This window comes from Lepidochelys kempii, chromosome 3, assembly GCF_965140285.1.
Source record: "Lepidochelys kempii isolate rLepKem1 chromosome 3, rLepKem1.hap1, whole genome shotgun sequence".
Taxonomy (NCBI): Eukaryota; Metazoa; Chordata; order Testudines; family Cheloniidae; genus Lepidochelys; species Lepidochelys kempii.
The window spans coordinates 192066348-192093110 of NC_136382.1; the positions used below are offsets into that span (position 1 = coordinate 192066348).

Here is a 26763-nt window from a genome sequence, read left to right on the forward strand (position 1 = left end):
TCCTTAGAGGTTTTTAAGGTCAGGCTTGACAAAGCCCTGGCTGGGATGATTTAACTGGGAATTGGTCCTGCTTTGAGCAGGGGGTTGGACTAGATGACCTTCTGGGGTCCCTTCCAACCCTGATATTCTATGATTCTATGATTCTACGTCCTGGATTGGTACCTGTGCGAGGAATACTACTGACAAAGCATGGGCGCTTGTGGAATGAGCAGTCATGATGGCTGGAGGCAGAATGTTCACCTGCTCGTAGCAAGCTCAGATACAGACGATTATCCAGGATGAAATTTTTTTGGTTGACACGGGTAGCCTTCTCATCTTTTCTGCTACTGCTACAAAGAGTTGCATGGACTTGCAGAAAGGCTTAGTTCTCTCACTATAAAAAGGCAAGGACCCCCACCTAATATTCACCATATGAAGCTGACATTCCTGTGAAGTCTTGTGAGGTTTTGGGAAGAAGACAGGTAGAAAAATGACCTGGTTGCTGTGGAATTGCAACACCATCTTTGGTAGGAAGGCCGCTGTGGAATTGCAACACCATCTTTGGTAGGAAGGCCGGATGGGGGCACAGTAGGACCTTGTCCTTGAAGAACACTGTGTAGGGTGGTTCTGACATAAGGGCTTTGATCTTAGAGACCCTGCTGTCTGAGGTGATTGCCACCAGAAAGGCAACCTTCCAAGAGAGAAGCTGTAGGGAGCAAGATGCTAATGGCTCGAAGAGGGATGCATGAGCCTCAACAGGATCAGGTTTATGTCCCATGCAGGGCTTGGTTTGCGAACCTGAGGATACAGTCTTTCCTTGAGAAATCGGACTGTCATCTCATGGGAGAACGCTGTTCTGCCACTCACTGGAGAGTGAAAGGCTGATATGGGCACTAAATGAACTTTATAGATGTGTGTGCCAGACCTTGCTGCTTTAAGTGGAGCAGATAGTCCAAGATAGACTGAAGAGAAGATAGAGATGGAGAGAGATCCCATTCAGAGGCCCAACAAGTGAAATGTTTCCACTTGGCCAAGTAGGTAGCCCTCATGGAAGGCTTTTTACTACCTAGCAATACCTGTCAAGCCTGTTCCGAGCATGCCTGTTCTTCAGGGTTCAGCCACGTGGCATCCATTCAGTCAGGTGCAGGACAGCGAGGCTCAGGTGAAGCAGCTGGCCATGGTCTTGAGAAATCAGGTCTGGGTGGAGTGGAAGCAAAAGCAGAGGTGCCACAGCATTCCAGGAGAGTGCTGAACCAATGTTTGCATGGCCACACTGGGACTACCAGAGTAACTGTCACCTTATCCCACTTGATTTTTAGGAGGACCTTTTGAACCAAGGAATTGGGGGAAAGGCATAGAGGAGCTTTTCTGCCCATGGCAGCAGGAAAGCGGTTTGTGCAGACACAGTCCAGGCTCTCTCTCAATGAACAAAACTGGTGGCATTTCCTGTTCTGCTTGGTAGCGAACAGGTCCATCTGGGGAGAACCCCACCTCTGGAAGATGGATCCAGTAAGCTCCAGGTGAAGGGACCACTCGTGGTGAGAGGAAAAGATTGAGATGATCTGGCAGCATGTTACAGGCTTCTGGGAGATGTGTTGCCTCAAGGTGAAGGCGTGTTTCACACAGAAGTCCTACAGCCAGAGGGCCTCCTGGCCCCTCTCTACTTGTTGATGTAAAAAATGGATGCGGTGTTCTTTGTTAGGACATGTACCAATTTGCCTGAGATCTGGGGAAGGAACATTTGGCAAGCTAAGTGCACTGCCCTGAGTTCCCTGACATTTATATGTAGGGAAAGTTCTTCTTCCTGAAATTGTTGAGATGGGCTCCACACCGTAGGTCTCACGTGCCAAGACTAAGGCTACTGACGGTTGATGGGCAACAAAAGGTACCCCCTGCATTACCAATCCTAGGTCTTTCCACCAACCCCTGGGGAAACGAGGACCGAAGGCGGGACCATGCATGTTGAGTCTAAGTGGAGTCTGCTCAGGGAGTAGACTGATGCCAGCAACATCTGGAAAGGCCTGAGGCACAGCCTTGCAAACTGTATGCTGCCATGTGTCCCAATAGTTTGGGGCAGACCTGAGCAGTCTTTATTGGGTGGACTGTGACCTCAGATATTAGATCCGGCAGGCGTGCTCTGGCTTGTGTCGAGTCAAGCACTGCCCCGATGAACTCTATTCTTTGAACTGGGACCAGAGTTGACTTTTTCTTGTTTATCAGCAGGCCCAGCACCTGGAAGGTAGCCAAGATTGTACTGATACTGTGCTGTACATGAGCCTGTGACCAACCTTTGGTCAGCCAGTCATTGAGGTACGGGTAGCTTGCATGCCTCTGCGCCTGAGGAGGGTTGCTACCATCATATACTTTGTGAAGACCCATGTGGCTGCCAATAGGCTGAAGGGGAGAGTAGTGAATTGGCAGTGGCGTTGACCCACTACAAATCTGAGGAATCTCCTATGACCATGGAAATCAGCATCCTTTAAGTCGAGGGTGGCGTACCAGTCTCCTGGATCCAGGGAGGGAATGATGGAGGCCAAGGAGACAGTGCAAAACCTCAGTTTCTTGAGATATCTGTTGAGGTGATGCAGGTCCAGGATGGGCCATAGGCCCCCTTTGGCATTAGGAAATACCTGGAGTAAAACCCTTCCCTCTTAAGTCTCAGGGAACTTCCTCTTCGGCCCCCACATATAGGAGGGATTGCACCTTCTGGGCAACGAGTTGCTCATGAGATCGGTCCCTGAAGATGGATGGGGGTGGGAGAGTGATGGATGAAAACTGAAAGCTGTAATCGGACTATTACTATACTCAGGACCCAATGGTCCGACGTTATATATGACCACGCTGGGCTGAAAAACAAAGGAGGGAGCAAATCTGGACTGGAGCCTGGTGTAAAGCCCTCGGGTGCATCTTCAAAAGACCTGTTTGGCTCCACAGGAGTATTTGTGAGAGCCCGATTGGGAGGCTTAGGTGGAAGGGAGGGGTTTGCATCATTTGTAACCCTTCCCAATTCTTTTGTAGGGCTCCTGCCTGGAAGGCTCCACAAAAGGTTGCTGGGGCCTAAAGTGCTTCCTGGAAGCTGGTGACGTGTAAAGGAAGGAAGGGCAGCCCTTGAGTCATTGAAGTTTCAAGTCAGTCTGCTCTGAAAACAGGGAGTAGCCTTCAAAAGGGGAGGTCCTGGATGGACTGCTGAACTTCGTGAGATAGGCCAGAGGACTGGAGCCATGAACAAAACCTCATGGTGATTGCAGATGCCCTAGTCCTGGCTGCCGAGTCAGTCACATCAAGAACTGCCTGTAGAGAGGTTTTGGCCACACTCTTGCCCTCCTCCAGGATGGCTATGAATTTCTGCCTCAACTCCTGCAGGAGGAAGACCTTAAATTTGGACAATGAGTCCCATAGATTAAAATTGTACCTCCCCAACAAAGCCTGCTGGTTGGAGATATGTAACTGGAGATTGCCTGTCAAATAAATCTTTCATCCGAAAAGGTGTAGTCTCTTAGCATCTTTATTCTTGGGGGTAGCACTTGATTGCCCCTGTCCGTCCCGTTCATTATCTGCCAACACTATCAAGGACCCTGGGGGCGGAGGGGGCAAATAAAGGTATCTGAACCCACTTGCCAGTACATAGTATTTCTTCTCTGTCGTCTTTGAGGTGGGGGGGCAGAGAAGGAGGAGTCTGCCACAGCATTTTGATGGGTCCCATCACTGCTTTGTTGATGAAGGCCACTCTGGAGAAAGCAGCTGCAGCCAGAATATCGATCAAGTTGTATGCTGACTCCTTAAACTCCTCAACCTCCAGACCCAGCTTCACGGCAACTCTTTTCAGGAGGTCCCAGTGGGCCCTGAAATAGTCTTGAGGGAGCAGGCTACTAGGTCCTGCAACCCCTCATCTGGATCGATGAGGAGGAGGCTTACCCTGGAGGAGGAGCTCCCTCCTCTTCCTCTGCTTCTACCACATCCATTGGGGCCAGCTTCTGGACGTCAGCAGCGAGGTCAGTACCAGAGTCAGGGTCCAGTGCCGAGTCGGAAGGGCCGGTAGCCTGTCTTTCTGAAGCCACTGAGTATGAGTGGTGGGAAGGCAGACCCAGTACCAGGGGAAACTCCCAAGGGTTCCAGTACAGCCACTGCATCAGTATCAAAGTCTGGTGGAGTGTAGGTTTTAGGTCAACAGAAAGATTAGTCTTCGGACTGCGAAGAGTAGCAGTACCTGCTTCTGCTGCCAGGTGGTGTTGGGGATTTGGGGACCAGCAGCAGATTGATTATCACTGTGTCAGGATCATGGAGGGCTTACCCCTAGCAGGTGCCTAGGTGGCTGGTGCCAGGAAGGAGCTCTATGCTCCTTTCTCTCTCCTATCTTTTGACGCCTTGGTTGATGGGGGTCCTTGCAGAGTTGGCGGGACTGTAGGAGACGGTGTGTCCTTCGCTGCTTGGAAAGCCTCCGGGGTCAAAGGAACCAGAAAGTGTCTGGCCTCACGGCTGCTTGCAGGAGTTGGTGGTGGATAATGAACTGGATTAGGCACTCTAGGCAGAGTTGGTGGTGCCATCACTGGGTTGTGCAAGGATGAGTGGCCCAACACGACTCCAGGGAGTGCTAGAGCTGGCCCAGTGGATACTGCTGAGGGAAAAAAAATCTCAGGCACCAGTGCCCGTGACATGCACACACCTAGCATGGAATGGAAGCATTCGAAGAAGAAAGTGCCATTTTACAGTCACTTTCTGAGTAGCACCACATTGTAAAAGTCCATCAGCATTCCATACTAAGTATACAGCAACACAAATATCCCAGCTCGTGATGTGCAAACAACTCTGCATTAACAATGTGCATCAGCAAAATCTACCTTCACTACTGCCTCCAATATTAGCAAAGAAAGAACTGAAGCTGAAAAATCTTGTTCTGATCGTGGAAGGATGAACAAGTGAATTTAAAACCCAAACAAATCAGTTTGAGTTTGTAGTGTAACATTTTTCAGCCTAATTAGAGATTTTAAACCGTCTGCAACTTCATTGTCCGGTATTAACATACGCTTATTTTATATTACTATATTTACACTTCTACACTTCACCAAAGGAATATTTTATTCAAAAAAATCGAAGTATTAAAGTTAACCTTTTCAAAATTTTACACGTTTGTGCTAAAATTTCAGAGTTGTTAGAAACATGACAATTATATATACTTCATCTGAATTCAAATTTTAGTGAGTCTCCTGATGCAGATCTAACCAAATAAGAAATAATCTAACAGTATTGCAAAACCTGTCAGAAAAAAGGAAAATAAAACCCTACTACTTGATTACAAAAGTGTGTGAAACCACTGTACATTCAGTATTCAGACAAAAATGCAACTTACTAATATTTGCTGGTTACCCAAGATGTTTTGGGTGTAGATGCTGTGAAGATATTTTGCATCATCCTTTATTTAGCTTGCAAACTATTATTTGAAGCTCTTCAGCAGCTGCTTATTATGCAGATATATTTCTCTTTTCCGTCCCTACATTGGCAATGATTGAGAACAGTAGGAAAGCCAGGCACAGAATAGGAGAGGGAACCAGAAGGTGCTCTCCATATGAAGCATTTATGTCTTCACTTGGGTTCTTATTTCAGGAGTAGTCTAAGAGGAAAGCTGATGGGCTGAGTAGCAAATACAGGGAGAAGGACTACTTAAGTTTACTAAACCCCTTTTTTTCTACTCACTCAAAAAAAATTTTAAACACAGTTGCAAGTGTTGTATTTTTAACACATAATAATTTCTTGATTTACAGTATCTGTTAACTATGTCAATAAAGAAACTATCTTGCAGATTAAAATTAATGTTCATTATTACATTATAATGAATTATTTCATGTGATCTTGGAATGGTTCTTAAAACAAAAGCAATTAAAGATATTATACAGAGAACACAATTTTGGAGCTTTGATTAGACATTTGTTCTAATACATAATCCACAGTATAACAAAAATACAAATTCTGCTTCTGAAGTTCATGCTACAAATTCATTCCCCCTCCCCTCTTTTAGCATTACAAAGTCCTATAGACATATGTGTTTATTGTATATTAGTGATGGTTTTGTTATCCTGTTCAGTGTCCCAAGAGCCCTAGTATGTGGGGTGCTATTAATAAATTATATTAAAATGAGCATTCATTAAGCAGTCGCAAGGATAGTCCAGCTGCATAGTAAGTTGGTATTTTGATGTCCCTGGCTACCACTCCGCCAATGATGGCCAGAGGATTTACACAAGAAACTCCCATCATCATTCTTAATGGGAGTTACACCCAAATTTCCACTGCCATAATGGGAGAATATATTCAGGGCTAGTTAAAACTGAGCAGATCCTAGAAGTGCTGAAATGAGAGGTAATGCTGCTCTAAAATCTTTGCTTATGGAGTAACACCACTGTTTCTCCTTCCTGATGACTCATTCCCACCCTGTTTTGTCAGCATGAAGGCAAAGAGCTGGAAATGTAAAAGCCTACGTATTAGCCAAAAGGAATGAAAGAAGTGAGTTTTAAACCGTGGCTAGTATTTCTGAACACAGAAATGTGTTCATGCAATGAAAGTTTAGGATAAAGCATACATTAACAAGTGTAACTGCTAATGGAAATGAGTAATGATAATTTTTTCTTACTGGAAAAAAAGCAAATTCAGCATTAGAAGTTATATTATGCTAACAAATGGAAATTCACACAAGACCTACATGTATGCAGTTCAAAATGCCTGTAGCACCAAGAGTCAGGTTTTTCTTTAGCATATACCCATTGCCAGCAATGAAATGTGTGTTGAGCACCAAGGCAATAAGAGAAGTAAGTCTGTCTTCCTTCCTTTCAGTTAGCTTCAGCCTTACTAGGTTTTTCTTCTAAACCATCTTCATATTTATCCTCACATTCCACAACATCCTCATCATCATGATCAGACTGTGAGCTTGCCTCCTCCTTCTCTTCCTCACAGGATTGGTCAGACTGAGAGCTTGCCTTCTCCTCTTCCTCATGGGATTGGTCAGACTGAGAGCTTGCCTTCTCCTCTTCCGCCTCCCCACAAGATTGGTCAGATTGCGAATTTACCTTCTCCCCATCACAGGATTCTCCTTCTTGAACTTTATCTTCATTAAGACTAAAAAAATGAAGATTTGCATTTATTGATCTTGGGGATTTTTAAAAATTGGTTTTAGAGGAATAAAACTCTCGAGTACTCCGGCCCAAATCCTGCCAATAAGAGTCAATCTCTATGTGGGTGGGGGGCAGGTATTTACTATGGGTAGAGCCCCCTGTTTTTCACAAATGCAAGACACCATGGAATAAAAGCAAACTCACTCTGCAGCAGCAGCTCCTGTCCCATGAGGTTAAGCCCAGCTGCCTGCTCTGGAAGTTGCAACCTGTACCCGGGGTTGCAGCACCACTCTCACAAATTTGGCCACACCTCCTGACAAAGAGGCAGCCAGGCCAAACCTGAGCAGTGCTGCGACCTTGTGCACCAGGTTGTAATGCCTGGAGGGGGTGCTGGGCCCAGCTTCACAGGACAGGAGCCTGTGGGGGAGAATGTGGGTGGGCTCACATTCTGCTGTTCCCTTCCTGGAGGCAGAACCCAGCCCCCCGGGATTTCCACCCCTTCCCTCCCTGTCCCCCCGGTGTGGATAAAAAGAAACTACATGAAACTCTTGAAAAATAAAACAAAAAATTATAGAAAATAAGAATTTCAGGGGCTCTAACTATGGGGAAGAAGGCCTCCTCTCTCTACACTGCAGAGCAGCTGCAGTAGCCCCCCCATGCTGCCTGTGTCCCCATTCTGCAGGAAGCAACGGTCCCTGGATCTCGGTAGTGGCAATGTAGGACACACTATAGACCTGGCTGCCTTGCACAGGCCCCCAAATTCCAGCAACAGCTATGCAGGGTTGGCATACAAATATATTTTATCCAAGTATTTAATGAACAAACATTTTAAAAATATTTATTTTTATAAAAAACACCCCAACAACATTCTATACACACACACAAAAAAAAATCTCTCCCTAGCAACCTGCCCGGATTTCTGGTAAAAGTTCAGAAATAAAACTTAGGGAGAAAAAGTAATGTATTTTTTTAAAAATGTGCATTAAGTTATATACCCCCTGTTAAAATATTTAAGAGGATATTGGATTACAAATTTACTGTGTGAGCATATAATTTTCATTGTCTTTTGTGAATTAAACTTTTTATAGAAACACTGACACTATTAAAATGAGAACTATATGCAGCCAAATAGTTACCTCCAAAATACAACTAATTTTGTCTTCTAAAACTAAAAAACAACTTAACTTGCTATCACTAGGTGTGTAACTGACACAACAAACCACTGGTAACTATTACCTTTCTCTGTCTTCAGTGCAGCTTCCAAAGCCTTTAGCATTGGAGTGGTCCAGCAATTTAGCAGTTTGACTTTTTTTTGAAAGGAAGTCCTCACAAATCCCCAGTTCTCTCAGTATATCAGAGTAATGCTTTTCTGCTGCTATTCTGGCATTTTTCTATTAAAAAAAAAATTACAGCATTCTAAACATTAATGTATTATTAAGGGCCAGATTCTAATACCCTAAATTAGGTTGCATAGTACCTTATGCCAGTGGCTCTCAACCTTTCCAGATTACTGTACGCCTTTCAGGAGTCTGATTTGTCTTGTGTACTCCAAGTTTCACCTCACTTAAAACTACACTTAAGAACTACTTGCTTTCAAAATCAGATGTAAAATACAAGTGTCACAGTACACTATTACTGTAATATTGTTTACTTTCTCATTTTTACCATATAATTACAAAATAAATTAATTTGAATATAAATATTGTACTTAATTTCAGTGTATACTAAGTATATAGAGCAGTATAAATAAGTCATTGTCTGTATGAAATTTTAGTTTGTACTGACTTCACTAGTGCTTTTTATGTAGCCTGTTGTAAAACTAGGCAAATATCTAGATGAGGTGATGTACCCCCTGGAAGATCTCTGAGTACCCCCAGTGGTTCGCATACCCCTGGTTGAGAACATTGCCCTATGCCATCGGAATCCCATCAAATTCAGCGTGATACTCAGTGTGAATATGAAATGGCAGAATTTCTTTTAGAATGCTATTGAAAAGTACACAGACCTGCAAGTAAAGCCTGTGTAAGAGGGCTTTGCCCAGGGGAAGGGCACAGAGGTTGGGTGGGATGCAAACCCACATTCATAGATAGTCCCAGGCAATGGCCCAGACAGGCCTGACTGAGAGATATCACCTGTTGCACTCTCTGTGGGTTTGTGACCCTGTTGAAGTGTGCTGTGCATGGACCCACACCCTCAACATGCTCACATACGACTTTCTCCTGTGTTATAACACAGAGCTCTGCTCCATAGCAGGGAGAAATAGTGCAGAATCCTCCCGGGAGAAGCCTCTTCTGCCTAACCCTGTTTGCAGCAGAAGCATGCTGTTTCTGCTGTATTTGGAGTTTTTCATACCATCATAAAGGGGGCAGAGATGTAAGGTTTGCTCCTCAGTGCCAAGGATACATAGAGAATATTCTGTAATGTACTCCAGGGTTATGGGCTAACATTACAAACAGGATTAAATTATCAGCACCATTATATTCTGACCTTGTTTGGCAGTATTACTCATACACTCCTCAAAGGACAGAGCAACCCCACTAGCCAATGACAATTCCATTTGGGACAACAGAGGCTTGAGTGTGGTACATATAAGTAAGTCAAATCTCATGCCATTTAGGCTGGACTATAATCTATTAGGATGGATTTTATTTGTATGGTGAGATAGGAGTGAGGAAGATAAGCTTTAGTTCATACAAGCAGAAAAAGCCCCCACAGTCGTTGCTTCTTCATGCCTCCAGAGATTATTTTAAGTCACAATCGATCATTTAATTGCTGCATATTTGTATTACTAGTTTTAACAGTAGTAGTTTCCCTTCAAACAAACCTTATGAAACATCTGATCAGTACTGTTGGCTAGCTCTTACTGTGATGCCTCCAGGGTAATACACTTATCTGTTCTAATGACGGTCAGGTCTGTTTCCTAAGTTGTTCATGGCACAGGAAAGCTACTAAGCAGTAAATAGACCTCATTTAGACATGAATTAGTTCTGGGAGAGGACCCTTAATCAACAACCCCTTAATCAACTTAGAGATAAAGTTGTTCATGTGCATTTCCTATAAACGTGATCATTAAAAATCCAGGAAGACAGTTAAGCTCAGATACACCTCCACATCAACCTCAACTTACTTGCCTCACAATGCATCACAATGTTCAAAGACACACAAAGAGCTTTCACTCCACAGACACACACCTCTCAACTCCAGTCCAGGGGTAAACACTTTTTCCTTTTAAACAAAGTATTGGTAGTGAGACATCTTGCCGAGACACAAACCCTTAAAAGAAGGAAATGCCTATTTACAAGGTACATCTTAACTGTGACCTAATGGCCACACAGCCCATTTTCACTGACAGTAACAAAGTCTGCACTGCCACAGAGAACATCCTTCTGCCTCCAAGATAAGGAAATTATATACATCACATTAATAATGCAAAACCTTAATTACAACCTCAGTCACATTACCAAATATTCAGCATTCATGTGCAGGGTAAGTGCACGGCATGTTGTGTGTTTATGGGGAAAATAATTAAGTCATAATTACGGTTTTATTACACAGTATCCCTTCTTCACCTCACACACAAGCCAGAACGGAGGAAAAAAATGCATGTTTGGAAGATGGCTCACACCCCTCTAAACAGGCAGGCAGCAGCGAGTGCTGGGCCGGAATACATGGTAATATAATTTTATTTGCATAGGGACAGGTACCAGGCAGAGTTTTATAGTCAGAGGGGAATTGACATGCTTGCCTACAAAAGTTTTCAGATACCCTCTAAAAACTATTCAACACTGACACTTGTATTGACTTAGGCAATATTCGGAGATGAGTTTAATTGAGGAGTGAGAGCAAGGTAGGAAGACAACCTGAGTGGCTCTTTCCAAAAGCAATGGCCTCTGGTTTACTCTTTCTTCCATTTCTTCCCGCTCCTGCAGATACTCTTGCATTCTCTGCTTCTCATGTTTCCTATTATAAATATAGCATGACACAGAAATTAAATTGATTGTCTTTAGTTATTATTTATAGAACTGGTAGCAGAAAGACCAGGCTATGCTACAAGATGCAACTTCCTAGAGTAACTGCAAATTACATTGCTTGTGACAAACAGAACATTGTGCAGTTGTTTTTAAAGTCAAAATTTATGTATTTTATATTGGTTATGCACTAGGTTAACTGCCTCAAGTTCTTTTACCACAGCAACAACGTACCTTTGACAGTGGGAAAATTAAAGAAAATTTTATGTTTTTTGATGTAATCCATTTGGAAAAAACAGGTAGATGTCCTTACAAATGAGTTTAAATGCATAACTTCAGGGCTCTAACTTGTGCGCACTTTATACATTTTAGGATTTTCAATTTATATTGAACTTCCTTTAATTGCTGCATTCTCATCTTGATAGCCATTCCATATAATTGTTTTTCTACAAAAAGTTAAGAAACTGGAGGCTTTTGGAAGAGCTGGTGAAGTTAGAATATACCATGGAAGATTGGTACTTTAAGAAGTGTTAATATCTCTTCTCAAATGTTTCAACTAATGAGAGTTCCACATCTTTCTTTTTTGTTTTGGGCTTAACATTTTAATTTATCTTTCAAAAACAGAAAAAGTCCAGGTGCCTTCCATTTTTAGTTGCAGAGCAGACATCTTTAGAGTTCCTGTGTCATTTTTAAAGCATCCTGCATATCTACAGAACTGTATAAACAACCACCTGTTAATGCTGCTATCATCTCCTCCATGTAATAGTAATAATTAATAATAATAATAAATACTTAGGATAGATGACTAAATATGTGAAACAATCTCAAAGTACACTGCAAATATTAATGAATATTCATTCATTTACTCTGCAAGAAAAAACTGTTCAGCATTTTACAGAAGGGGAAACCAAAACCTAGAATTAAAAGTCACATGCCCAAGGTCACGAAGCAGCTTTGGACTAGAATCCACCTCCCCTGAGTCCCAGTCCTGTCCTAGTCTAACTGCTAAGTTATAGCACCTTTCATAAGGACCCTCCCCCACAGCAGTACTCTGATTCACAGTCCATTAGAAAAAGGTCTCTGGCCTTGTTGCTGCCCAGAGTCATGTAATAGCTCTGCCCCACTTCCTGCTCTCATTAGATTTGACTCCCAAATCAGAGTAAAAAAAAGATATTTGCTCAGCAATCAGGAAGCAGAAGACACCTAAAATAAAAACATAAATATGAAGTTTATTTTTTAAAATTTAAGAGAAAACATGGTTGTATTTTTCCTTGGCAATTTGAAAGTTGTAAGAGTGGAGTTAAAGCTGGAACTGTACTAGCTAGATGTTAATTTAATAGTGTTTATTAGTGAGAACTCCTATTTCCCTCTTCAGATTATATGCAGGTTTAAAAACAAGCCTGCCTTGTTATTTGTGGTATAATAATTTAAGGAACAGCATATAAACCTGAATTCATCAAAATGGACACCAGTTCTCAATTCCTGATTGATCAAAATATTGTATTTGTTCATACCCTTTTCTACCCAGAATTTTTGACAATGTCTAATTTATGACATACATGAATAGTTACATTAACATGGTTTATACTGTTACTGGATTGTATGTTAAACATACAACTTGCATCTAGAGGTTCAGGATTTTGGGGATGTAGCAGAATACCTGATTATTTTTAATTTGGATTTAGACATCTGAGCTAGGCTCTGATGTGGGTCATTGGCCTCAGCCCGAGTTGTTATAAGTGTTTGCAGTTTTTTCACTCTTTGTTTCTGCTTTGCTCTGATCCTTTTTTGCTCTTCTTCCAGCTTTCTCTTTTCCTCAAGTGATTTCCTGAGTGGAAAAATAAACTAAGACTGAATTAATTTTATTCTGGAGAGAACATAAGGAAGGATCTGTGAAAGGTAATTCAACAGAGAAGAGCAGGGAGGAAACAAGGGTGGGACAAGACAATGGAATATTTATGTTTCATTTGAGAAGTGGGGGCTTCAGGTATGTATTGGGAACCAATAGGCTGTTATAGTCCTTTTCCTCAAATGTCTGTGGGGGAAAAGAAAGTGTATTACAGCAGCTAGAAAACATCATCAAAAGACGAAAATAACCACTGTAGCAGTAATGAAAAAAATATGGAATTAAATATTTGGTGGCATAAACTAACAGTGGCATAAACTAACAGTCAAGGATTTATAAAGTAACTTGTACTATATGTAACATACTACTGAGCTATTCACCTTATAGCTTGTATTCGTCTTTTCGTAGACTCTGTGATTCTTGGAGATTTAGATTCCTCACGTCCCAAGGGAGATGAATTTGCACTTGAACACCTCATTCGAGGTTTGCATCTTGGAGAGGCGTATGGCCAGCGTGTTTCTTTTAATTTTTCTTCATCTGCTTGAATGTCCTGCAGAATCTTCCCTTTGTTGGATGGGATACGTGGAGTACGAAGATTGAAGGGTTCACAAACTGTGATGTGTTTCACATGTTTCTGTTTCAGAAGCCTATTTTGGAATTTTTGGTGTAGTGTTTCAAAGTCTGGAACCCTAGATTTGATCCTTGGTTTATGCTCCAGTTCTTTCTGTTGATTGCACTTTTGTTTCCTCTGTTTATATATAGTTCTACGAGCCAATCTGCTGTTGGGAAGAGATGAATTATGTAGCAACTCTTCAGCTCTCATTTGGATCCTAATTTCTCTATAGAGCTCTTCTTCTTTTAACTTATCATTAATGGCTGGACTGTAAACAGATTTAGGGACAGGTTTTGCTTGGAATAATTTTGTTTTCTTTTCAGGCAATGAAAGGTCTTTTAATTGCATTTTCCTAATTTCTTTCCTTTGCTCCTCCCTCTTGATAAACTGAAATGGTCTCTGAGTGGCCAAAAGAATATCTTTGCTTCTCTCTTTCACAAACTTCCTGCGTTCTTCATTTCTTTCCATTATTTCATGATAGAGTGGAAGGAAGACAGAAGCAGGCACTGGATTGGCTCTGAATTTCTTTTGACACTCTGCTTCTTCCTCTAGTTGTTTCTTCAGTAAATTATTTTCCATTTCTATCTGTGACTTTGATTTGACATTCTGTTGTTTTTTCTTAGCTTCTCGAATAGTCATCTGGAAAGGCTTAGGCACAGTGACCTTTGGTGACCACTCTTTCTGCTTCTTCCCCATCATTTTGAATGTTGGTGAATTTGGTAAACTATGTTTAGTGTGATAGACATAGTCCTCCACAGAAAACCCATCCCACATTTTCTCGATCTGCTCCTTAGCAAATGTCAGTGACCGAGTTGCACTACCATTTTCTTCTTCCAACTCTAATTCTGCATCAGACCCATCACATAAACTTGAATAAGACAGATTATTTAAGTCAGGCTCAGAAAAAGATTTATGCAAATTCAGAGGCTGAAATGAGCTCTTATCCCATATTGATCTAAAAAAGGAAAAAAGAAGTTTTGGGTGTAACAAGTTTAATCTTGAGACGAAAGCCAGCAATAAATCATTCCACTCTTTTTCCCCATCTGTAAATCGCAAGGCACTTTACCAAAGATGGTAAAGCAGCATTACTCCACTTTTTGCAAGAGTGTGGCGGTTGGGCAGCATGGGATAGGCAGAAACTCATATTTACTCTGTGTGTGTACAGCACCGAGCACAAGAGGTGCCCGACCTAGTTGAGGCATTAAGACACTACTACAATAAGCATTTAAAAAAAAAATTCCATTTTAAGATCAACAACCACCACCAGATGCATCATCTCTGGCTGGGACTGGTAGTTCAAATACAGTAAAAGCTTTGTTATCTGGCACGTTGGGGGAATGGGGGGTGCCGGTAAGTCAAAAATTCCAATTAACTAAGAGGGAGAGAGTTTGGATGCAGGAGGGGGCTCAGGGCTGGGGCACAGGAGGGGGTGCAGGGCGCAGGTTCTGGGAGAGAGTTTGGGTGCGGAAGGGGACTCATGGCCGGGGGTTGGGGTGTGGAGGGGCAGCACTCACCTTGAGCAGCTCCCCACGAGCGGTGACATTTCCCTGCGGCTCCTAGGCGGAGGCGCAGCTAGGCAGCTCTGTGTGCTGCCTCCACGGTTCCCAGCCAGTGGGAGCTGCAGAGCCAACGCTTGGGGCGGGGGCAGCACATGGAGTTCCCGTGGCCATTCCTCCCCCTAGGAGCAGCAGGAACATGTTGCCGCTTCCGGGAGCCACATGAAGCCAGGTAGCACGGGGCTGGCAGGCTTCCTAACCGGACTATAAACTGGACTTTCAATGAAGATCAGAAATGCTGGTTTACAGAGGTTTCTGGTTGGTAAAGTGCTGGATAACACAGCTTTTACTATATATTGAAAATAGCTTAGAACTAGGCCCATTAAGATATTTAGGAGTGATGTACAATAACCAGAAAATAATTTTATGACAAGGTTTAGGGTTCAACTACTCTACAAGAAGCCCAAATAAGGGGTATCCATTTTAGTCACTTTTTGCTGGGGCAAAAGACATGGTTCTAGAGAAGAGTGTTTTAACCAAGCACTAGAAGTCTATATTGAACTGTTTTAGCAATGTAGCAAGTTTCTTTTCCGTTGTTTATCGGGTCACAGACAATATTTCATTCCGAAATGTATTATAGAAGAGATGCTGTAAATAGCATTGTTAATAGCAAAGAACCTTACTGTAAAACAGAGGTCCCCAAACTGTGGGGCACGACCCCCTAAGGGGGGAAGGGGGAGAACGTTCAGGGGGGCCTGGTGGGCCCGGGCCAGCCCCCATGAAGGGTGGGGAGTGAGTGCCACCCAGCCCCGCCCCCAACTCTGCTCTGGGGCCATCCCCAGCCTTGGCCTCCGTCCCCACGCCTGGCCCCATCCCCAGCCTCGGCACCTAGCTGTGGGCCCTACAGCTGGCTCCCACTGCAGCCCAGCTGTGGTTCTATTTCCGGTCCCGGCCACAGGCCCACCCCCAGCCCTGTCCACGACCCTTCCCACCATCGCCCCAGGAGTCACAGTTCCGCTCCCAGCCGGGGAGTGGGATGTGGGGCTGGGCAGGGTTAGGAAGGTCATTACCCTGAAAAATTTGGGTACCACTGCTGTAAAACAAACAAGTCCTCCATCCAGAGTCTGCATGTGGTTTAAATATTCAAGATTAATATAATATATGGTTGTGCTTGCAAATAGAGAAGGGATATCGCTTGAAAGGCAAGAATAATATTTGATAGGATTTGGTTCTTGTTTCGTGAGAGAAACATGATGGCTAGACAGAGGAATGGGAGTCAGTATTCACTGTGTGCCCTTAGACAAGTCACTTTAACCTCAGTTCCTCATCTGTAGGATAGGGATAATGTCTACCCTTCCAAAGGAAGTTGTGAGGCTTACTTAATACTTGCAAAGTGTTTTAGATCTTTGGACAAATGATGATCTGCCATTCTTACTGTGTGGCCTTCAGAGAGTCGCTTATATCTTGATTTTCAGATGTAAATTCAATGGAAGCTAAGGGTATTCAGCACCTTTGAAAATTAGGTCATTAGATTTTCTGTGCCTCAGAATCCACGTGTGGAATGAGCATAGTAATACTTCCCTGCTTCAAAAGAGTGCAGTGTTCATTAATATTTGCAACGTGCATTGAGATCATCTGGGTGTGTGTCTCACTTCATCAGATCCCTGCCATTACAGGGACCTGGGGCACTGGTGCACCTTGGTCCCTCCTGTTCTTTGCCTGTCGCTCACAATACTTTAATCTCCTGAGGATTGTAATACTTTGGTCTAATTCTGGTTGTTGCTCGTAGTGTGAAGGTGTCTGGGTGGTATTAGTGGCCTGGCATATACAGGAGATCAGACTAAATGAGCTGGTAGTCCCTTCTGGCTGTGTACTCTATGACACAGATGAAAAGCAATACAGAAGCGGAGATAATTATTAAACTTACCTATAACACAAATTAGGAGCAGCATCCTTATTGTCCAGGGGCTGTACTCCTTTCAAATGCAGCTTATTCCGATACATGTTTTCCAGTTTTGCCATCGTCTCCAGGTGGGCATTCTTCAGCTCTTCCAGCTTCAAGTAGTATTCCTGGTTTGAGTGGCACATTTTGGGAAAGTCTATCCAGTCCTCACAATCCCCACTTACAGTGGGGCTTTGCTGTCTCTCAGCATAACAGTCCAAGTCAAAATCATCCTAAAAAATAAAGGAATTGTATTATTTTCCTTCTAACCATAAGAGTTAGTGACCAGTGTGATGGATTCAATCACTGAAACCCCCTTGGGACTGTCACCTGATGTGCTGAGACTACCTCTGAGCCCGTTTGCTCTGCCAGTTTGGGCCTTCAGAACCCTGCCTTATCGAGCCAGACACGCCAGTCTGCTCCACCACACACCCAGGGTCTGAACCACATGCCCCAAAGCTGCAGACTTAACTGAAAACAGCTTAAGAAGTGCTCCCCTGTCTCTAGCACCCAGACACCCAGTTCCCAGTGGGATCCAAACCCCAAATAAATCCATTTTACTCTGTATAAAGCTTATACAGGGTAAACTCTTAAATTGTCCGCCCTCTATAACACGGATAGAGAGATAGTCACAGCTGTTTGCTCCCCGTGTATTAATTACTTCCTCTGGATCAATTAATAAACAAAAGTGATTTAATTAAGTATAAGAAGTAGGATTTAAGTAGTTCCAAGTAACAACAGACAGAACAAAGTAAGTTACCAAGCAAAATAAAACAAAACACGCAAGTCTAAGCCTAATACATTAAGAAACTGATTACAGATAAAACCCTCAGAGATGTTCCAATAAACTTCTTTCACAGACTGGACTCCTTCCTAGTCTGGGCCCAATCCTTTCCCCTGGTACAGTTCTTATTAGCTTCAGCTCAAGTGGTAACTAGGGGATTTCTCATGACTGGAACCTCCTTTGTTCTGTTCCACCCCCTTATATAGCTTTGGCACAAGACAGGAATCTTTTGTGTCTCTGGGTCCCCATCCCTCCTTCTAAATGGAAAAGCATCAGGTTGAAGATGGATTCCAGTGCCAGGTGACATGGTCACATGTCCTGTGAGACCCCAAGCCTTCATTCTTCCTGGCCTGACTCACAGGAAGGCTTGCAAGTAAACAGAGCCATCTATAGTCAATTGTCCTAGTTGATGGGAGCCATCAAGATTCCAAACCACCATTAATGGCCCACACTTTGCATAATTACAATAGGACCTCAGAATTATATTTCCATATTTCTAGTTTCAGATACAAGAATGATACATTTATACAAATAGGATGACCACACTCGGTAGATTATAAGCTTTGTAATGATACCTTATAAGAGACCTTTTGCATGAAGAATGTGAATATAATGTAACTAGAATATACATTAGCATATTTTCATAAAATCATACGGAGCGCAACCTCACAACCTGCAAGCACTTTGCTTAGATAACAGGTGCTGCATTACTCAGACATACATTCCTTCCCCGAAAGTGAGGAACAGCTCCAAACTTTTGTGCCTAAATAGCCTCTTATCACTACATCTCCAGAATCATATGGTGAGCACTGTGAAGTGTTGTCCTGAGACAGTTATGCACTGTCAGTAGTTTTTGTATAGCTTCCTCATCATTCCTCCCCCTTGAAAATATTTTGAACCTTAATCTATATCACATTTTATTAAAACAGGATGTTACATGGTTAAATCTTGTCTGCACTAGCCAAGGAAACAATTCTGGCTCTTTTCTAGTCAGAAAATGTGATGGAACATAGTTCTGAGATAAAGATGCCAGCACCATTTCTCTAGTTAGCATACACAGGCGTGTTTCAGACAGATGGGCAAAAGCAGGCCTAACATAAAATGAAGAAGCCTGGAAGAACTGTAGTCACCATTAAAGTCTTTACAATCGCTGTTGGCAGATAGTACTGAAAATACTGTATTAATATTAGCTATCTGTTAAGTGGCATTGATCAGGGAAAAGGTAAAAATGTACATATTTTGATGCCACCCACCATATGGCATCATTGCCAAGGCTGCTGTACTTGTAATAGTCTACTTGCAGAATAATAAAGTATACTTTGTAAGGCAAATTCCAGGCCCAGTGAAGTCAACAGCAGTCAAACTCTATACTCTGTGTGTATATATTTCAGAAAAGTCAAAATTACACTTAATTTTCTCACCTATTGGATACTACTGTATAAACACAAAAGGGGTTGTTTTTTTTTGTTTGTTTTAAACAAGAATTTCTCTGATATAAAAATAAATGCAAAAAGACTAAACAATGCATGAGGAGCCTTATTTTCAAAATGCTTGTGGTAATAGAAAGTAAGTAGCCATCTGACATGAAAAGATTTAAACCCCCATTTTAACAACTTATTATGGAGATCAAATTTTGGAATGGTGGGGCCTACACTAGACTATCAGTTTACATGTTCTTTTACCAACAACTACTTAGGTCCAGATAAGCACATTATTCATAACACTTTTAAGGTTGTAGGAAGTTGGAAAAAGATGTATAGTAAAAACAGCATAGTGTATATATTTTAAAAATGTTTTCTGCAATTATTTTCAATGATCCATTTTTAAGTTACAGGACTCATTTGTTTCTTCATCTATGAAATGGGAATCATATTTACTCTGCTTTGTAAAAGCACTTTAGAGTTCTATCCACAAGTTTGGGTGGGTTGTTTTTTTTTTAATAGAATCTTAAATTCTATCTGAAAATTCTTGTTTGACTATATTTTTAGTTAAGTTTTCATCCCAAGATCCTATTTCAAGTTTCATACAGTCCAGATGACTTGACATAGACTAATTATACAGTCACAAGGAAATAAAGCTGTAAAGTGTCCAGATAGAGATTGCCTATGAAAGACCAAGCATAAATACTGCATAATATTCTACTACTTGCTGGTATCTTTGTTTCTATTGACCTTGTGTATACAAATGATGGTGATCTCAGCTTTGGATCCATGGAAAGATACTAAATTCTTTTCCACTGAGTTGCACATCAACTCCTAAATCCTCTCTTCAGATACTTCTATGTTAAAAAAAAGCTCATTAAGAGATTTGTGTGGGCACAAGTGATGCAGTACTGCCATCTGGCAACTGTTATTCTAAGTTAGGAGATACCACATTGTGTGCTTACTATGCTGTCAATAACAGATTTTTAGAAACACTTGCTTCAAAGTCTGTATTTATTGTAAATATAAAGGACAAGTTAATCAGCCACTATGGCAATGCACACAACTTGGCTATTAAAATTAACTCTGCATGAATCTATCCTTTTGCAAGGGAACTCTGGGTGATTTTTGGTATTTGGCTTGCCTGATTTTAATCAATCAGTGATGAATGAACCATTGTATAACACTGCTGCCTCAATAAAGCATCTTTTGGAGCTTCGGGTACAAGGCTGCCACTTGATGGGCCTACCACTGAGGTGTTTTGTTTGTTCAAGACAGCTGGACACAGTAGACAAGGTTTGCTAAGCTGCCTGCTATGGAAACAGCTGAGGCATTTGGGGGAGGGGGGGGCGGGGAGGGCAGGAAGGAGGACTGTGAGTGGCACAAAATGTTTGTCCAAGGTTCCCTGCTGAACTAGGTCTTTTAATTTTTTTTATTTTCACTTCATTTTTCCCCTCTCAATAGTTCACATGGTTGCCTTTTTTTGTGATTCAGTGAACGTGTGCTGTTAGGGAGAGTCACAGGCACAATACACTGCTTGACCAGAAGAGTGAGCTATAATGATTTCTTAAGAAGAAACCACCAAATGCAAATTCTAAGATTTCATAATTTGCATCAATACAAAAAAGGACAAAATATTTTTCATTGAGTGAACAGAGAAATTGCTTTCACCCTGGAAACAGCTTAGCTGTGCTCTCTTAATGCCTCCCATAAATCAACAACAACAACTCGTCCGACTTCCTAGCAACTTGTCCTAGAAATCTCTGTCCGAATTCCCTGTTTCTGACCACTCCAATACCATATATTCAGACTCCTCCTTGTTTTATCTTTCATGCTTTCTCTGATCTTCAGGAAACTTGTCTGATTTCTCTGCTACTCTTGGCCCTCTACCGTCTTCCTCCTTCACACTCCCTGCAGTTCCATTATCTCCTCTATTCTTGATTCCTTTGATCTTCTTTCACCATAGTCGTCATCTCTCTCATTCTCAAACTTGGCTGTCTATCTGCATGTACTATTTCCACACTTGCTCTTGTAATGCCTAATGCCACTAGGAAAAAATTTGAGGGGTTGGACTACACCAACATCCTCCACTAAGTTGATTCTCTTCCTTCTTTCTAAAGCTTTTCTCCTCCCCCATGGTCAACTCTTGTCAATTCCTTTCTATCTTGTGTCCTTGAATTTATTTCCCATTTTCCGTCCTCTTCTGCATTCTTCTCTACTTAGGAACTTGCGTTCTTCCTCTTTTAATCTATCCAGAACGTTTCAGCTGAAGTCACTCAGTTCATCAGTCACAGAAGCATAGAAATGCAGGGCTGGAAGAGGTCCTCAAGAGGCCGTGTGGTCCAGTCCCCTGCGCTGAGGCAGAACCAAGTCAACCTAGACCATCCCTCACAAGAGTTTGTCCAACCTATTCATAAAACCTCCAATGACAAGGGCTCTACAATCTCCCGTGGAAGCATATTCCAGGGCCTAACTATCCTTGTAGTTAAAAGTTTTTCTTAATATCTAACCTTAATCTCCCTTGCTGCAGATTAAGCCCTTTAATTCTTGTCCCACTTACAGCATGGAAAACAATTGAACACAGTCCTCTTTATAACAGCCATTAACATATCTGAAGATTTATCAGGTCCCCTCTCAGTCTTCTTGCCTGGTGGTTTTTAATCTTTCCTGACAGGTCAGGTTTTCTAAACATTTTGTCATTTTTGTGGCTCTCCCCTAGACTCGCTCCAATTTATCCACATCTTTCCTAAGGGTGGCACCCAGAACTGGACACAATACTCCAGATGAGGCCTCACCAGTGCTAAGAAGAGCAGGACAATGATCTATTCTCCTGGGTCTTACATATGACATTCCTGTTAACACACCTGAGAATGATAGTAGCCTTCTTTGCAACTGTATCACATTGTTGACTCGTATTCAATTTGTGATCCACTATATCCCCAGATCCTTTTCAGCACTACTACTGCCTTGCCAGTTACGCCCCATTACGTATTTGTGCATTTGATTTTTCCTTCCTAAGTGTAGTACTTTGCACTTGTCTTCATTGAACTTTATGATGTTGCTTTCACACTACATCTCTAATTATCAAGATCATTTTGAATTCTAATCCTGTCCTCCAAAGTGCTTGCAAGCCCTCCCAGTTTGGTGTCATTCTCAGATTTTATAAACATACACTCCATTCCATTAGGCAAGTCATTAATGAAAATATTGAACAATACAGGACACACCCCTAGATACACTCTCCCAGTTTGACAGCGAACCACTGATAACTACTCTTTGAGCATGGTCTTTCAACCAGTTATACACTCACCCTTATAGTAATTTAAACATATTTCCCTAATCTGCCTGTAAGAATATCATGTTGGACAGTATCAAAACCCTTACTAAAATCAAGATGTCACATTTACAGCTTCCCCCCTTCCAGTAACCCTGTCAAAGGAAAAAATTAGGTTGGTTTGGCATGATTTGCTTGACAAATCCATGTTTATCCATGCTATTATTGATTACCCAGTTATCCTCTAGATGCTGACAAATTAATTGTTTAATAATTTGTACCAGTATCTTTCCAGGTATCAAAGTTAGGCTGACTATAATTCCTCCTTGTTCCCCTTTTAAAAAGATCTGGGACTCACCTGTCCTCCATGAGTTCTCAAAGATAATCATTAACGTTTTTCGAGTCTGCTTCAGCTAGTTCCTTAAGTACCCTAAGATGAATTTAATCAGGCCATGCTGACTTGAATACATTTAACTTATCCAAATATTCTTTAACCTGTTCTTTCCCTATTTTTGCTTGTGTTCCTTTCCCCTTGTTAATATTAATAAATTGTGTTATATACTTGGTTCATTAAGCCTTTTTAGTGAAGACTGAAGCAAAATAGGCATTAAACATCTCAGCCTTCTTGATATCATCCATTACGAGCTCTCTTTCCCCCCTAAGTTGCAAACCTATGCTTTCCATTGTCTTTCTCTTGGTCCTAACATATTTATAGAACCTCTTTTATGTCAATGGCTAGGTGTACCTCATTTTGTGCCTTAGCCTTTCTGATTTTGTGCCTACCTATTCGTACTATTCTTTTGTACTCATCCTTAGTAATTTTTCTCCTTTTTACTCCATGTCAAACCCCTTCCATTAGTGTCTAGTGTGTTAGTGCATCACATTCAAGATCTTTGTTCTGACTCTCATGATGCTACATAATCTTACTCTCATCTACTTCTATTTCTACCTCTCAATATGCTAAACTTCACATCCCCTCTTGCTTCCTTTAGCTTTCCCTCCGTTCTTGCCTTCACACCTTTCTACATCCTTTCCCTAAACTTAGAACCATATCTCACTTCCTGCCCATCTTTAAAATCCATTTCTTACAAGAGGAATCCTTCCTTTCTTCTTCTCATCAATAATCTCCTTATCATCTCTTACAGTTCTCATAGCATTTTGTTTTAAAAAAGTAGATTGGGAATGTAGCTGTCATTATATAGAAGAAATTATTTCTCATACCAGATAGGTTTAAAGCATTTTCCTAAGAGACAAAACTTACATTAATCTTGGTTTTAAAACCTCACTTGAAGACAGCATTAAAAATACACTATTAATCCAGAGGCTAATCTTCAGAAGATCATCTTGCCCTATTTTAAAAGTAAATCCTTTCCCCTCCAGTGTTTTGTTCCTTAGTATTATTAGTTACCATGAGAGAATGTTATAGCAACATATTGGGGGTCAAGTGATCAGATTGGCAAGGACCTTGGGGAATTTTCACCTTCCTCTGCAGTTTGGGATGCAAGTTTCCTGACAGGTTCATCTGTGTACAGCTCTCAATCAATTTCCTGCCATTCCAGAGGCCTCAGGCACTGATGCACCTTGGTTCCTCCTATTCTCTGCCTTGCCTGAAAGCTGAAATACCTTAGCCTAATTTTGGTTGTGGGGTTTAGCATACAGGGTGGCATTGGTGGCCTGTGATACACTGGTGATCAGATGATCTGGTGACCCTTTATGGCCTTAAATTCTATGACAAAGAGCAGCCATCTCTACACTAAATTCTGATCTTCCTAGCAGGCCTGCATGCCTCCACGGGAGTTGATGGAACACCATAAAGCACAGCATCAGAGCCATGAAAAGGTTAGTAACTGCTAGGTCTGAATGCCAGCACTTCCTCATTTTCTAATGCATCGCCTCCCTTACACAACAGATACACGAAGATACACGTTAGTAGTTAGTGTTAGTAGTGGCCAGATGCTCACAGACAGGCTGTGCAGCTTTGAACCCCTAGGTTAGCTACTGAGCCCTAGTGATGTGCTCGGCGCTGTACAGAACCCATCCTACAGCGGACCTCTGCCCTGGCGCGCCTCGCCCAGGGGCGCAGTCACTCGGGGCCCTTGTCATGCGAGAGCCCCCTGCGGCCGGGAGCCCGCCAGCCCAGGCAGACCCCGCACACGAGGCGAGCGGGATCTCCCAGCGCTGCCGAGCCGGCCCTCGGGCGGAGAGGGGCCCCGCGGGCTCCCAGCACACAGCCGAGCACCCCACTACCTGCTGCTCCGCGGCGGTCGGCGGGCGCCTCTCCCGCTCGTACAGAGCCAGCGGCGCCCTGGTGCGCGGGTTCACGGGGGTCCTGAGGCAGGAGGCGGCGAGGAGCGCAGCCCGGTGCGCCGCGTCCATGGCCTCACGGCAGGCGCAGGCGCAGGCGCGGTCTCCTTCCCCCGGCGCCGGCCTTAGTTACCAGCCACACCGGTTGCCGGGGACGCTACGGCGCCTCCATTGGGACAAACCTGCCCGGGCCGTGGCTCGGGAGGCTTAAACTGCAACTCCTCCCCCTCCCCAGAGCGCCTGCGGGGCACGGCGGGAAGCCCCCCCAGACCCCTAGAGCCGGCGGAGGGGGAGCCGCGGAGGCGCCTGACCTGCCCTGGTGTTGCCGGGGGCGGCTGTCGAGTCCTCTCCCCTCTGCGAGTTGGGCATGCCTAGTAACCGCTGCTCCCCCATGCCCAGGCTGCTCCCAGGAAGGCTGTCGGGTGGTCTCCCACCCACGTGCTAGCATTCAGGGCGGTAGGGCTATGGGCTGGCCCCACAGCCGAGGGGGCAAACGCTCTTTGCCGTAAGTGCGAAAACCTGCTTTAATGAAAGCTTAGATTCTGCGAAATCTGCACGTCATGCAGGCTGCAAACCCATCAGGCAGAGTGCACCTGGCCCATGGGCCACATGTTTGTCTTAAGAGGCCTAGTCGTACCTACTTGTGGAAACTTTCAAACCTTTCACTCCAAGGAGCACATCTTTCTGCTTAGAACCCGATTCCCAAGCTCAGGTGTGTCTACATGTAATATTTTTGGAACCATAGATAACTGACCATTAAATAAAAGGAGTGATGTCAACCTGTTACTGTCAAAATAGTCATCCTAACAAAATAATAGGTGACTCACACCCGTTATTTAAAGTTGTACAAGGCCATGGAGAAATACAGTGAATGGAAAAACCCTGCATTGTACAGGGAGTGGATTAGAGCAGGTTCTGATTCTCACAAGGTGGGGATGATAGAAGGGTCCAGGCGAGGCCATAGGAGGTTGTGCAAAATAAATAAAGTACACAAAAAATAGTACATTTTAAATTATTTTAACTCTTACATAAGAATGGCCATACTGGGTCAGACCAATGGTTCATCTAGCCCGGTATCCTGTCTTCCAACAGTGGCCACTGCCAGATGCTTCAAAGGCAATGAACAGAACAGGGCAGTCATCAAATGATCCATCTCCTGTCATCCAGTCCCAGCATCGGGCAGTCAGAGGCTCAGGGCTACTCAGAGCATGGTGTTGCATCTCTGACCATCTTGGCTAATAGCCATTGATGGACCTATCCTCCATGAACTTATCTAATTCTTTTTTTGAATCCAATTAGTTTTGGCTTTTTAAAAAAACTTATTCCAAACAAGCCATGGAATCATAGAGTATCAGGGTTGGAAGGGACCCCAGAAGGTCATCTAGTCCAACCCCCTGCTCAAAGCAGGACCAATTCCCAGTTAAATCATCCCAGCCAGGGCTTTGTCAAGCCTGACCTTAAAAACCTCTAAGGAAGGAGATTCTACCACCTCCCTAGGTAACGCATTCCAGTGTTTCACCACCCTCTTAGTGAAAAAGTTTTTCCTAATATCCAATCTAAACCTCCCCCACTGCAACTTGAGACCATTACTCCTCGTTCTGTCATCTGCTACCATTGAGAACAGTCTAGAGCCATCCTCTTTGGAACCCCTTTCAGGTAGTTGAAAGCAGCTATCAAATCCCCCCTCATTCTTCTCTTCTGCAGGCTAAACAATCCCAGCTCCCTCAGCCTCTCCTCATAAGTCATGTGTTCTAGACCCCTAATCATTTTTGTTGCCCTTCGCTGGAGTCTCTCCAATTTATCCACATCCTTCTTGTAGTGTGGGGCCCAAAACTGGACACAGTACTCCAGATGAGGCCTCACCAATGTCGAATAGAGGGGAACGATCACGTCCCTCGATCTGCTGGCAATGCCCCTACTTATACATCCCAAAATGCCATTGGCCTTCTTGGCAACAAGGGCACACTGCTGACTTATTGAACCTCATCAGATTTCTTTTGGCCCAATCCTCCAATTTGTCTAGGTCCTTCTGTATC

General features: G+C 43.0%; 2 protein-coding genes across 11 annotated transcripts in view; one reads left to right on the forward strand and one right to left on the reverse strand.

Annotated features, from left to right (window-relative positions):
- Nucleotides 1–12967, forward strand: part of LOC140909632 (uncharacterized) — a 110814-nt gene extending 97847 nt beyond the window's left edge. For 2 of the 8 annotated variants that reach the window (XM_073339406.1, XM_073339407.1), the window contains one exon: nt 2998–3449. In XM_073339406.1, coding sequence (XP_073195507.1) covers nt 2998–3040 — 43 coding nt within the window. In that variant the 3' untranslated portion in view covers nt 3041–3449. Of the gene's footprint in view, nt 1–2202; nt 3450–12850 lie in introns of those variants that run through there. The other 6 variants (XM_073339403.1, XR_012158301.2, XM_073339405.1 and 3 more) reach the window with 6 other exon arrangements.
- Nucleotides 1–24827, reverse strand: FAM161A (FAM161 centrosomal protein A). 3 transcript variants are annotated; one of them, XM_073339392.2, is made up of 7 exons: nt 24671–24827; nt 16930–17177; nt 13274–14461; nt 12708–12875; nt 10940–11039; nt 8316–8470; nt 1–7083 (listed from the first exon to the last, which is right to left on the reverse strand). In XM_073339392.2, the coding sequence occupies exons 1-7, from the start codon at nt 24797–24799 to the stop codon at nt 6798–6800; spliced, it is 2274 nt and encodes a 757-aa protein (XP_073195493.1). In that variant the 5' UTR covers nt 24800–24827; the 3' UTR covers nt 1–6797. The 3 variants fall into 3 exon arrangements, with proteins under 3 accessions (XP_073195493.1, XP_073195494.1, XP_073195495.1); XM_073339393.2 differs by lacking the exon at nt 12708–12875; XM_073339394.2 differs by lacking the exons at nt 8316–8470; nt 10940–11039; nt 12708–12875.
- Nucleotides 24828–26763: the final 1936 nt, after the last annotated feature.

Coding starts and splice junctions, on each gene's coding strand:
- FAM161A (XM_073339392.2), bottom strand. CDS start 24,799: ATGGACGCGGCGCACCGGGCTGCGCTCCTCGCCGCCTCCTGCCTCAGG. Junction 12,876..13,273: donor AGACGAATACAAGCTATAAG/GTGAATAGCTCA, acceptor TTTTCCACTCAG/GAAATCACTTGAGGAAAAGA. Junction 8,471..10,939: donor TTTTGGAAAGAGCCACTCAG/GTTGTCTTCCTA, acceptor TTTTTTTAATAG/AAAAATGCCAGAATAGCAGC.